This window comes from Octopus sinensis, linkage group LG18 (assembly GCF_006345805.1).
Source record: "Octopus sinensis linkage group LG18, ASM634580v1, whole genome shotgun sequence".
Classification (NCBI taxonomy): Eukaryota; Metazoa; Mollusca; class Cephalopoda; order Octopoda; family Octopodidae; genus Octopus; species Octopus sinensis.
In genome coordinates, this window is record NC_043014.1 from 33,033,376 (window position 1) to 33,048,123 (window position 14,748).

At 35.6% G+C, this 14,748-nt stretch overlaps 1 protein-coding gene across 2 annotated transcripts in view; it reads left to right on the forward strand.

The window, feature by feature from the left end:
• Positions 1–14,748, forward strand: part of LOC115221446 (zinc finger protein 708-like) — a 73,151-nt gene that overhangs the window by 39,071 nt on the left and 19,332 nt on the right. For both annotated transcript variants that reach the window (XR_005002887.1, XM_029791631.2), the window contains exon 4: positions 8,157–8,240. Coding sequence is in view for 1 of the 2 variants with exons in the window: in XM_029791631.2 (XP_029647491.1) it covers positions 8,157–8,240 (84 nt within the window). In the remaining variant the exon portion in view is untranslated. The remainder of the gene's footprint in view (positions 1–8,156; positions 8,241–14,748) is intronic.

The window sequence follows — 14,748 nt, forward strand, 5'->3', positions numbered from 1 at the left end:
TCTATGTATGTATGTATGTATATATATGTATGTATAAAATATGTATGTATATATATAAATATTGTGGTATATATAATGTATGTATATATATGTAATTTATATAGATATATGTATGTATATATATATATATGTATATATAACATATATATATGTATGTATATATATATATGTATGTATATATATATATATATGTATGTATATATATATATATGTATGTATATATATATATATGTATGTATATATAATATATGTGTATATATATATTATATATGTATGATGTCTATATATATATGTATAGTTATGTATATATAGTTTATATATATAGTATCTATATGTATGTATATATATATATATGTATGTATAATATAGATATGTATGTATATATATATATATGTATGTATATATATATATATGTATGTATATATATATAGATATATATATGTATGTATATATATATAATATGTAATGTATATATATATATGTATGTATATATATATGTGATAATATATATATAATATGTAGTATATATATATATATGTATGTATATATATGTATGTATATATATATGTATGTATGTATATATATATATATATGTTATGTATATATATATATGTATGTATGTATATATAGAATATGTATGTATATATATATATATGTATGTATATGTATATAATATATATGTATGTATTATATATATAATATATGTATGTATATATATATATATGTATGTATATGTATATATAATATATATGTATGTATATATATATATAATATATATATGGATGTATATATATCTATCTATATATATATATATATTGTATGTATATATATATATATATATATATATATATGTTGTATCTATATATTATGTATGTATATATATATGTATGTATGACTATATATATGTATGTAGTATTATATATATATATCTGTATTATATATATATATATATGTATGTATATATATATGTATGTATATATATGTATGTATATATAGATGTTATATATATATATGTATATATATATCTATAGTATATATTATATATTATGTATCTATAATATATATATGTCTATATATATATATGTATGTCTATATATATAATATATGTATATATATATATATGTTTATATCTATAATGTATGTAATATATATATATGTATGTATATATATATATGTACGTATATGTATGTATATATATGTATGTATATGTGATGTATATAATATATGCATGTGTATGTATGTATATGTATGTATATATATATGTATGTATATATATATATGTATGTATATATATATCTATTATTATATATATATATGTATGTATATATCTATATATATATATATATATATATATTATATATATTATGTATATATATATATCTATTTTATGTATATAATATATATATGTATTATATATATATATATATATATATATATATATATATATATATGTATGTATATATATATATATATATGATGTATATATATATATATATGTATTGTATATATATATTATATGTATATTATCTATATATATTATGTATGTATATATGTATGTATATGTATGTATATATAATATATATATGTATGTATATATGTATGTTATATGTATGTATATATATATAATATATGTATTATGTATGTATATATGTATTATATATGTTGTATTATATTATATATATGTATGTATGTATCTATGTATATCATCATCGCCGTCATCGTTTAACGTCTGCTTTTCATGCTGGCATGTGTTGGACAGTTTGACTGACTGCTGGTGAGCCAGAAGGCTGCACCAGGCTCCAATCTGATCTGGCAAAGTTTCTACAGCTGAATACCCTTCGTATTGCCAACCACTCTAAGAGTATAGTGGGTGCTTTTTACATGCCACCGGCATGAGGGCTAGTCAGGCAGTACTGGCATTGACCACTCTCAAATAGTGCTTTTTACATACCACCAGCACGGGACCAGTCAGCTGGCACTGGCATCGACCATGCTCAAATGGTGCTTTTTACATGTCACTGGCACGGGAGCCAGTTAGGTGGCACTGGCAACGATCAAGCTCAAATTGTGCTTTTCACGTGCCAATCAGGCAGTACTGTCATTGGCGACAACAATGACTTCACTTGACTCACCAGGTCTTCGCAAGCTCATTTTATTGCCCAATGATTGAAGGATGCTCTTAGATGGGCTGGTTATACTGCACTGGCATAGGCCACAGTTACAGTCTCACTTGGTTTGCCAGGTTTTCTCAAGGACAACATATCTCCAAAGGTCTCGATCACTTGTCATTGCTTCCCTGAGGTCCAACGTTTGAAGAACCTCATCCAAGATCTTCCTGGGTCTACCTCTTTCACAGGTTCCATCAACTGCTAGAGGGTGACACCTTTTCACATAGCTGTCCTCATCCATATGCAACACATGACCATACCAGCACAGTCATCTCTCTTGCACACCACACCTGATGCTTCTTATGTCCAACTTTTCTCTCAGGGTGCTTACACTCTGTTGTGTATGCACACTGACATTACATATCCATTGGAGCATACTAGCTTCATTCCTTGAAAGCTTATGCATGTCCTCAGCAGTCACAGCCCATGTTTCACTGCCATATAGCATGGATGTTCACACTCATGCGTCATACAGTCTACCTTTTACTCTGAGCCAGAGGCCCTTTTTCACCAGCAGAGGTAGGAGCTCTCCGAATTTTTCCCAGGTTATTCTCATTCCAGTAGCTACACTCTCAGAGCATCCACACCTGCTACTGACTTTGGTAACAGGTAACAGAAGCTATCAACTGCTTCCAGTTTTTCCTCCTGGCACGTGATGGAAGCTGTTTTCTGCACATTTTCAGTGTTCATTGCCCCTGAGTATTTGTCACACACAAAAACTATCTTCACAGTTAGCCTTCCCTTGATATTGCTGCACCTCTTATGTGGCCATAGTTTACACCAGGTAACTCTTACGGAGTTTCTACCGCTGCCTTTTCTACAGATTGAGCAGGCCATCTACCTGAAGGGACTTGTGATATGTGTGCCTTCCTACTTATTAAGACTTTGATTTTTGCTAGATTGATTCTAAGGCCCTTCGATTCTAGACCTTGCTCCCACACATGAAACATCTCCTCTAGTTCTCTAGTGACTCAGCTATTAGAGTAAGGCCATCAGCATAGAGAAGCTTCCAAGGGCATCTTGTCTTGAATTCCTCTGTTGTTGCCTGAAGGACTATGATGAATAACAGGGGCTGAGGACTGATCCTTGGTGGAATTCTTCACTGTACTCGTTGCCAACCCTCACCTTACTGAGAGCATCCCTGTACATGACTTGTACAGCTCTCACTAACCACTCATCTATCCCTAGTTTCCACACTGACCTCCAGATAAGGGATCAGGGGACCCTGTCAAAGGCTTTTTCCATGTCAACGAATGCCAGGTACAGAGGTTTATCTTTGGCTAGGCATTTCTCCTGCAGCTGTCTTACCAGAAATATAGTATCAGTGGTGCTTTTCCCTGGCACAAACCCAAACTGCATCTCATCTAGACTGACTCTATCCCTAATTAGTTGGGCTATGACCCTCTCTGTGATCTTCATTACCTGATCCAACAACTTGATACCTCTGTAATTATTTGTATTTACCGTGTCACCTTTACCTTTGTAGCAGTTGACTATGGTGCTGCTACACCAATCATTGGGTATGACTCCTTCATGTATCATCTGCTTGACTATATGAGTGACTAGGCTATAGCCGACACCGCCAGATATTTTAAGCATCTCTGTAGTGATTCCTGATGGGCCAGGGGCTTCCCCTGTCTTCATAACCTCAATTGCTTTATCTATCAAGGTACTGTCAATTCAGATAGCTGTTGCTTCTGTTGGGTTGACATTCAGCAGACTCTCTATTTCCCATTCATTCTCTTCATTTAGCAACCTTTCATATTGGCATCTCCAAGTCTCATTAAATGCAAGTGAGCCATTATTTCTGTGTTCCTTTCTGTTGAAGAGCATAGGCTCAAAACAAAAGATTTTCTCACTTCCCTAGCGTTAAACTAATACATCTGTGTGTTGTTTACACACCCATCCTCATCTTTTGTTTTGTTTTTTTTTATAAATTCCAACTATATATATATATATATATATATATATATATATATAATCAATTGCAGCGTGAAAGGTATTTGTAAGCCATTTAAGAAACACACAAAAGCCGTTCGATTCACTTCAACATTTAAGTTTAATTTGTCAAATGGCTTACAAACACCTTCCACGCTGCAATTGTTTTCATTTCAGCACACGATCTCAGATCAAATCACTTGCTATACGAGTACATCTCCCTATATATATATATATATATATATATATATATTATATATATATATATATATATATATATACACACACACACACATGAGATTGTGGACAAATGAAAGAAGGGCACTCACCCAATTTATTGGGAGTTGCATGTATGGATCAAAACAGTTTGATTCAAATTCATTGGTACTCATGAATTTCAAGCATGATGCTAGTTGTCACCTATTTTGAATTTGACTGACAGAAGTTGATTGTTATTACGATAAAGTGGGCTGCGATTGGTTGTGGTTATATAGGTAACACTTAGTTGGAAAATATGGCATGGTGAATAGGGAATTAACCACATGGAAGACAGGAAACAGACCATGGGATGATTAGGAAATCTGTCAGGTTTTTGGGGTGGGGTAAGTAGAAAGGGGCAGCTCCGCTCAAAACGTTAAACCCTCCTTCTTTCCTGAGCGTCCAATAATACTATATTTGTTCCACGTCCTCGCGTTGTTGTGTTTTTTTTGTGCTTTCTTGTTTGGATTAACTTTATATAGTTCTATATGTGGGTGAGTAGACATGCTCATATAGTTTTGCATGTATGTGTATATTGATGTATACACATACAGTCTGTACATGGGCGTTAATGTCTGTGCACATGCACACATACACTTGGACAAACATGCATGTGTGCACACACCTACACATGCATATGCATACATGCATATTTATTCATATGGACACACCCACATATGGGACTATATACTTGCACATGCCGCCCCTTCCTACTTCCTCCCCAACAACCTGACCAGTTTCTTAATTGCCACGTGGTCTATTTACTGTCCTCCACGTGGTCAATTTCCTGTTCACCACGCAGTATTTTCCAACAAACTGTTACCCATATACCAACATCAAGCCACGACACCGCGTAACCTTGCTCAACCACTCACAGCCCACCTTATGGTAATAACAACAAACTTCTGTCATTCAAATTCAAAATGGCTGACAATTAGCATCATGCTTGAAACTCAAGAGTACCAACGAATTTGAATTAAACAGTTTTGATCTATATATATATATATAAGTAGCTTACTTACCAACCACATGGTTCCAGGTTCAGTCCCACTGCGTGGCATCTTGGGCAAGTGTCTTCTACTATAGCCTTGGGTCGACCAATGCCTTGTGAGTGGATTTGGTAGACGGAAACTGAAAGAAGCCCATCGTATATATGTATACATGTATGTGTGAGTGTTTGTGTGTCTGTGTTTGTCCCCCTAGCATTGCTTGACAACCGATGCTGGTGTGTCACTTAGCGGTTCGGCAAAAGAAACCGATAGAATAAGTACTGGGCTTACAAAGAATAAGTCCCGGGGTCGATTTGCTCGACTAAAGGCGGTGCTCCAGCATGGCCGCAGTCAAAATGACTGAAATAAGTAAAAGAGTATATAGGCGCAGGAGTGGCTGTGTGGTAAGTAGCTTGTTTACCAACCACATGGTTCCGGGTTCAGTCCCACTGCGTGGCACCTTGGGCAAGTGTCTTCTACTATAGCCTCAGGCCGACCAAAGCTTTGTGAGTGGATTTGGTAGACGGAAACTGAAAGAAGCTCGTCGTATATATATATATATATGCGTTTGTGTGTCTGTGTTTGTCCCCCTAGCATTGCTTGACAACCGATGCTGGTGTGTCACTTAGCGGTTCGGCAAAAGAAACCGATAGAATAAGTACTGGGCTTACAAAGAATAAGTCCCGGGGTCGATTTGCTCGACTAAAGGCGGTGCTCCAGCATGGCCGCAGTCAAAATGACTGAAATAAGTAAAAGAGTATATAGGCGCAGGAGTGGCTGTGTGGTAAGTAGCTTGTTTACCAACCACATGGTTCCGGGTTCAGTCCCACTGCGTGGCACCTTGGGCAAGTGTCTTCTACTATAGCCTCAGGCCGACCAAAGCTTTGTGAGTGGATTTGGTAGACGGAAACTGAAAGAAGCTCGTCGTATATATATATATATATGCGTTTGTGTGTCTGTGTTTGTCCCCCTAGCATTGCTTGACAACCGATGCTGGTGTGTTTATGTCCACATTACTTAGCGGTTCGGCAAAAGAGACTGATAGAATAAGTACTTGGCTTACAAAAGAATAAGTCCCAGTGTCGAATTGCTCGATTAAAGGCAGTGCTCCAGCATGGCCGCAGTCAAATGATTGAAACAAGTAAAAGAGAGAGAAAGATATATATATATATATATATATATATAATAATACTGTAATTGTTCCATTGTTGTTGTTTTTTTGTTTTCCCGTTTGGATTATAATTATATATATATATATATATATATAAGCATATGTTTGGCAAAAAAAAAGAATGACCATCCTGAAATATAGCAATATATAGATAAATAAATATGGCCCAGTGGTTAGGGCAGCGGACTCGCGGTCATAGGATCGTGGTTTTGATTCCCAGACCAGGCGTTGTGAGTATTTATTGAGCGAAAACACCTAAATCTCCACGAGGCTCTGGCAGTGGGTAGTGGTGATCCCTGCTTCTTTCAGTTTCCATCTACCAAATCCACTCACAAGCTTTGGTCGACCCGAGGCTATAGTAGAAGACACTTGGCCAAAGTTCCACGCAGTGGGACTGAACCCGAACCATGTGATTGATAAGCAAGCCACTCCTGCGCCTGAATAAATATTATATATATAAATATAATATATATATAAATATAATATATATATATATATATATATATATATAATATATATATATATATAAATATAATATTTATAAATATATATATATAAATATAATATTTATAAATATATATATATAAATATAATATATATAAATATAATATTTATAATATAATATTTATAAATATAATATATATAAATATAATATTTATAAATATAATATTTATAAATATATATATATATAAATATAATATATATAAATATATATATATATATAATATATATATATATATATATATATATATATTATATAATATATATATATATATATATTATATATATATATATATATATATATATATATATATATATATATATATAATATGTATGTGTGTGTGAAGCCCAGTGGTTAGGGTGTTGCACTCATGATTTGCAAGATTGTGGTTTTGACTCCCACACCAGGTAGTGTGTTGTGTTCTTGAGCAAAACACTTCATTTCACATTGCTCTATGATCATTTCAACATCTGGTGCAGAGCACTCTTCTGCATCTGTACAGGTAATGTCAATTTGATAGAGGGTGTGGGCGTATGTGATCACAAACATTACATCAGATACATGCACATATGCATATGTGTGTATGTATATATTTTTTGGCGCTGGAGTGGCTGTGTGGTAAGAAGCTTACTTCCCAACCACATGGTTCTGGGTTCAGACCCACTGCGTAACACCTTGGGCAAGTGTCTTCTACTGTAGCCTTGAGTCGACTAAAGCCTTGTGAGTGGATTTCGTAGACGGAAACTGAAAGAAGCCCATCATATATATATATATATATATCTAGATATATATAAATATATATATTTATATATATATATATATGTTGGTGTGTTTACGTTCCTGTAACTTAGCAGTTCAGTAAAGCAGAGTGATAGAATAAGTACTAGGCTTGCAAACAATAAGTCCTTGGGTTGATTTGTTTGACTAAAGGCAGTACTCCAACATGGCCACAGTCAAATGATTGAAACAAGTAAAAGAATAAATATATATAGAGAGAGAGCACACACACAATGTGATTTCTATTAACCTCAGCACTCAACTTGTACTTTAATTTTATAAACTTGGCATGATAGAAGCGGAATTTGATGTTGCTGAGATTGAACTCAGATTCTACCTTTTCTTTTATATAGGTGTGAAGCCATTCAAATGTGGTCAATGTGATTATTCAACTGTAGAACGAAGTCATCTTAAAGTTCACATTCGCATTCACACAGGTAAAGTGTCTTTTTTGTTCTTGATATTTGCTCTTGTTTTGTCGAAAAGAAAAATATTTAATTTCAATTACTTAAATCCCCAAGAAAGAGTCTTTCTAGGGGCACAAAAAACTGTGAACTCCTCATGTGTATGTGTGCTGCCAATGATGCAAAACCCTATTTGATGGTTTCATGCTGCCAGCTTTGTATGGGTGACTCTACTGCACTGAAAAATGATGTTTTTAAGTATTTTCATCACCCAGTCAAGTCTGCTTCTATGAAACTTTTGGGTACAGATTTGTATTCCTAATTCTGCACACTTCTAAATTTATGAATGCATTGAACACATCATTTTCATTTCTTTACTACCCACAAGGGGCTAAACACAGAGGGGACAAACAAGGACAGACAAACGAATTATGTCGATTATATCGACCCCAGTGTGTAAATGGTACTTAATTTATCGACCCCGAAAGGATGAAAGGCAAAGTCGACCTCGGCAGAATTTGAACTCGGAACATAACGGCTACGCATTTCGCCCGGCGTGCTGACGTTTCTGCCAACCAAAGCATAAAACTGTATACATGCATGTATATGTATGTGTAAACTATCTTTAGCCTCCTTAAGAGCATCTAATCCTTCTAACATGCCTATTGCTCTCCCCTCTGTCATCCTTGCCACTGTCATCCATGTCTCTATCACCCTTACCTTTATCATGTCTCTGGGACTCATATCCCTATTGCTCATCTTTCAATCATTCTCTCTTCTCACCCTCACTGTACTATGCTGCCAGTATGATAAAGGATAGCAAGATGGAAAGCTAGCAGAATCATTAGCACGCCTAGCAAAATGATTTGTGGCATTTCATCTCTTCTTATGTTTTGAGTTCAAAATCCACCAAGGTCGACTTTGCCTTTTGTCCTTTTAGTGTCGATAAAATAAGTACCAGTTGAGCACTGGTAATCAACTTACTCCTTCATGATAAATTGCTGGCCTTGTGCCAAAATTTGAAACCAATATGATAAACGATAGCTGTGGATCTCTTCAACTCTCTGTACATTGCTTTCAGTGTAACAGGGGATGCTGTAGGACTTAGCTAACCTTCTCTATAATACTCCACTCCTCCATCTTTCATCCTTATTACCCTGACTCTCTCATCACATTGAAGTATATACTTAGGAGATCTCCTCAGACCTGCATGTACCCCACACATACACTATCTGTACTCTCCATTGACCATTTGGTATTAATGTCCATCATTCACTCACATATATCCACCTTTTGCTATCTATTGCTCTCTCATCCCAGTCCTATTTAGTACTGGGTTATGATAAAATGCTCCCACTACACTCTTCTATAAAGTGGCTGGTACTTGGAAGTGCATCCAACCATAGAAACAAAGCAAACAAATTTACAAGTGCCACCAGCACAGAAGCCAGTCAAGGTCTGTTGACCCTGAGTGTTATACTAAATACATCTGTTTGTTTTCTACACCACCTGTCTTCGTCTTTTACAATACATATATGTGTGAAGAAGTGCCACTTCCAAACAGTTGAAAGAGTCCAGGGTAGAAGTAGACCCAGGAAGACATGGGATGAGGTGGTCAAGCATGACCTTCAAACATTGGGCCTCACAGAGGCAATGACGAAAGACCGAGACCTCTGGAGATATGCTGTGACTGCGAAGATCCGACAAATAAAGTGAGTCCACGGCATATCCTACACCTGCTTCACATAACCAGCCACAGCCATTCAAAGTACCTTGGATCATAGGACAACCTGCTGTGCTTACCTTGGATTGTAGGGTGACTTGCTCTGCTTGAGGAAACCTATTGAGTCAAGTACATCTACATCAACATCAAAATAAAAATCAAATGCAAATTGTAGTTGTGATACCCGTGCCGGTGGCACATAAAATGCACCATCCGAACGTGGTCGATGCCAGCACCGCCTTGACTGGCTTCCGTGCCGGTGGCACATAAAAAGTACCAACCGATCATGGCCACTGCCAGCCTCCCCTAGGCACATAAAAAGCACCCACTACACTCACAGAGTGGTTGGCATTAGGAAGGGCATCCAACTGTAGAAACACTGCCAGATCAGACTGGAGCCTGGTGCAGCCTCCTGGCTTCCCAGACCTCGGTCGAACCGTCCAACCCATGCTAGCATGGAAAACAGCCGTTAAACAATGATGATGATATATATATTAATATAAGGTATAAACATTTAGTATAAAGAGTGTGAGATATATTGTATACTCTGTGTATTATGTAAAGTACAGAGAATGATTCCAGTGCAGAAAGTTTATAGACAATCCTCCAAAGAGTTGGTTGAAAACTTAGATTTTCTTACTTGAGATATTGTTGAGTGCTCATTTCCCACCCCTCAGTAAGTTCCCCCGACTCTGCTTGATCTTCAGTTTCTGCAGGTCAGTATCTGAATACAGGTTGAGCCACCTTCAGAAGCTGTCAGGCCTCAAAATTTCATATAAGTATGTAATTTATCATTGCATACATCTGTTTGCAGCTCTTAAACTAAATCTCTTTCACTTCCACCCCCATATGTGTGTGGATATATATATATGATACCAGTGACTTAATGGGGATGGTATTCAGCTCACAATCCTAAGGTCGTGAGTTCTATTATTGGCACCATGTTGTGTCCTTGAGCAAGACAATTTATTCTATGTTGCTCCAGTCCACTCTGCTGGCAAAAATAAGTAGTACCTGTATTTCAAAGGGCCAGCCTTGTCACACTCTGTGTCACACTGAATCTTCCTGAGAACTACATTAAGGCTATGCATGTCTGAGGGGTACTCAACCTCTTAAACATTAATTTCAAGAGCAGGCTGTTCCATTAATCTGATCAACTGGAACTCTTGTTGTTATAACCAACAGTGCCAGTAATATACAAACACACACACACACACACACACACACACCACTTAGATATAGTTTACTTCTATTCAGACATCAATACACAGAAGTTCAGACCTGGGTCAAGCAGGGTTGCATGCCATCAGCAAGGGTCACAATGCAATGAAAATAGTTAGATCTGAACTTATGACCATAGTTGCAGTAATCTAGAATCTTATATCATAACTACTGTACATCATAAAGATTGCAGGTTTCACCTGTTGCTTCTGTTTTTGTTACGTTATGTTATGTCCTGTAAGAATTATCTTTCTTATCTTCTACCACCTCACCACATTATCCTGCTATGTTATGCCGCCGTTTTGATCCAATTCTCTCTCTCTCTCTCTCTCTCTATATATATATATTTTTGCCCCTCTAATAATTTTTTTGAACTAACACACATTATTAAATTTTTCGTGGTTAATTATGGTCATAATGATCGGATTGCCATTCATAGGTGATGGGCAGTAGGAGCTTAAATCAGATGCTAGAACTGCAGGTGCTGGCTCAGCAATGTACCAGCTTCAGCATTTGATTCTCAGAAAAGGAGAGTCAGATCAAAAAAGAGCCAAACTTGCTATCTTCAATTCGGTTTCCATGCTTATCCTTACCTATGGCCATGAATGTTGGGCAATGACCAAAAGATTACAATCACGAATACAAGTGGCCAAAATAGGGTTCCTCTGAAGGATCCCTAGAATAATGTTGCTCAGCAGGGTATGTAGCTTAGGGATCAGAGTCTCTCCAAGTCATACCAGTATTTCTCTGCATTTAGCGATCACAGCTCCAGTACAACAGGCATGTGATTAGAATGTCGTAGGAAGGAGTCACAAAACAGATTCCTTAACCAATATCTGGCCAAAATATTCTCTCTGTTATATTCAAATTGGTCAGATCCAGCCTTTCACATCTATCCTACTATGTCATTCTAAAAACAATCACATCATCAGAATGTCAAAGCTATGGGATAATGCATGATTAATTCTAAAAATATGTATAAATAAGCATTGCATTTGACAGTATTATCCAAATACTAAAGGGTTAAGTAGAATCTCTGTACAATAATGTAGTCTGAAAATACCAAAAGATAATCATAAATGGAAAGCCTTTGACCATAAGTCTGCTAGATCAGGGCTGACCTGGGTCTAAACAGCAATAACCACATTATCTTCTAATTCTTTAACCCTTTAGCATTTCAACTGGTCATCTTCAGCCAAAATATTCTACCTGTTTTATGGTTCAAACTGGCCTGATTGAGCTTCTCACACTGAGCCTGCAATGTCATTCTAAAGATAAACAATCACATCATCAGAATCTTGAAACTACAAGATAATGCATGATTAAATCAAAACAATGTGAATAAATAAGGATTACATTTGATAGAGTAATCACAAATGGAAAGCCTTTGATCATAAGCCTGCTAGATTATGGTTGACCAGGGTCTAGGCAGTAATAACAACATAGCCCTTCAATTCCTTAACCCTTTAGCATTTAAACTGGCCAAAATATTCTACCTGTTTTATTGTTATATACATTTATATATATAAGGTAGAGAATATTTAGTGGAGAAACACATGTGGTGGATATATATGCAGGAGTGGCTGTATGGTAAGTAGCTTACTTACCAACCACATGGTTCCGGGTTCAGTCCCACTGCGTGGCACCTTGGGCAAGTGTCTTCTACTACAGCCTCAGGCCGACCAAAGCCTTGTGAGTGAATTTGGTAGGCAGAAACTGAAAGAAGCCTATCATATATATATATGTGTGTGTGTATGTATATGTTTGTGTGTCTGTGTTTGTCCCCTCCATACACCCACCCACCCAACATCGCTTGACAACCGATGCTGGTGTATTTACATCTCTGTCACTTAGCGGTTCAGCAAGAGAGACTGATAGAATAAGTACTAGGTTTACAAAGAATAAGTCTTGGGGTCGATTTGCTCGACTAAAGGCAGTGCTCCAGCACGGCCGCAGTCAAATGACTGAAATAAATAAAAGAATAAAAGATGAAAAAACACAGAAGATTTGTTTTACAAGATTTAAGAGTATATTAGAGCCATGATTATAAAGATATTATACAATTTTGTACAAAATAAGGTTTTGTTCTTTTAACATAATTGAAGTAAGGACTGGTTTTGCATTGCTCATCAAGCTTAGAGTTGACTCAGTTTGATGAGCAATGTAAAACCAGTTCTTATTTCAACAATGTTGAAAGAACAAAACCTTATTTTGTACAAAATTGTACAATATCTTTATTATCATGGCTCTAGTATACTCTTAAATCCTGTAAAACAAATCTTCTGTGTTTTTTAATCGTTTCTCTTTCCATATTTATATATATATTGGTACGTAAAAAGCACTATCCGAATCGTGGCCGATGCCAGCGCCGCCTCGACTGACTTCTGTGCCGGTGGCACGTAAATTGCACCAATCCGACCGTGGCCGTTGCCAGCCTCGCCTGGCACCTGTGCGGGTGGCACGTAAAAAGCACCCACTACACTCACGGAGTGGTTGGCGTTAGGAAGGGCATCCAGCTGTAGAAACATTGCCAGATAAGACTGGAGCCTGGTGCAGCCTTCTGGCTTCCCATGCTAGCATGGAGAACAGACGTTTAAACGATGAACGAATATCAGGGTAATAAAGATTTTAGAATTTTTTATTACCAGTATTTGTATAGAAAAATTAGTCAATAGACTATATATTATACATATAAAATACAGTGTACATTTAAACACATAAGGGGTGTTCATCATAGGACTCCCTTACACTAGAATGAACAGCTAAAGTCCAAACCACTAATTAGGGATAAAATTTTAAAGGGAATGAAAAATAAAAACATTTACCATCTATTTCCTGGACCATGGTTTCAGACTTTTTATGAGCAATGCGAAACTGGTCCTTACTTCAATTATGTTAAAAGAACAAAACCTTATTATTTTATTTACTAAAAAAAGTCTGAAACCATGGTCCAGGAAATAGATGGTAAATGTTTTTATTTAAATTTTTCTTTTAATATATGTATGTGTGTATGTATGTATGTATGCACACATACATGCACTTGACATGTCCTTCACTGGCTCAAATAAATATCCTATTTCATAGAGTATTTTGTTTTTTCTCACTAGCTTCATGTCAAATTCTTTTCACAATTGCAATGTCGCACAGCAAGCGGCCTCAGAAAAATTAACTATGAATATTAATTCTACAAGAAACAAACACATATTTCAAAAATAAAATTAAAATAATAACCAAGCACAGTCATTGTAGTATCATTTTTAACTATCAACAATAACAATGTTATTTTCATTATGAAATTGGACCATGCGAATGCAGCTAACAAAAGCATTATTGTATCAAGCTTGTAGATTGTTTATTTATTTTTCTTATTTACTCTCCTAAAAATCCAGTTTTCTTTAATATTCCATAACATTTATAATGACCTAATTGTATATAACTAATTGTTATTGTATATAACTAACTATTTATAAAATATTTGCTGGAATAATTTAATAAGAAAATTTATTTTAAGCATTACAGAAGTTGATTACCTTTTTTAAATGAATTGTCATTAAGTCTATAATTTTACAGGTTATTAACCTCACATGTGTGTATGTG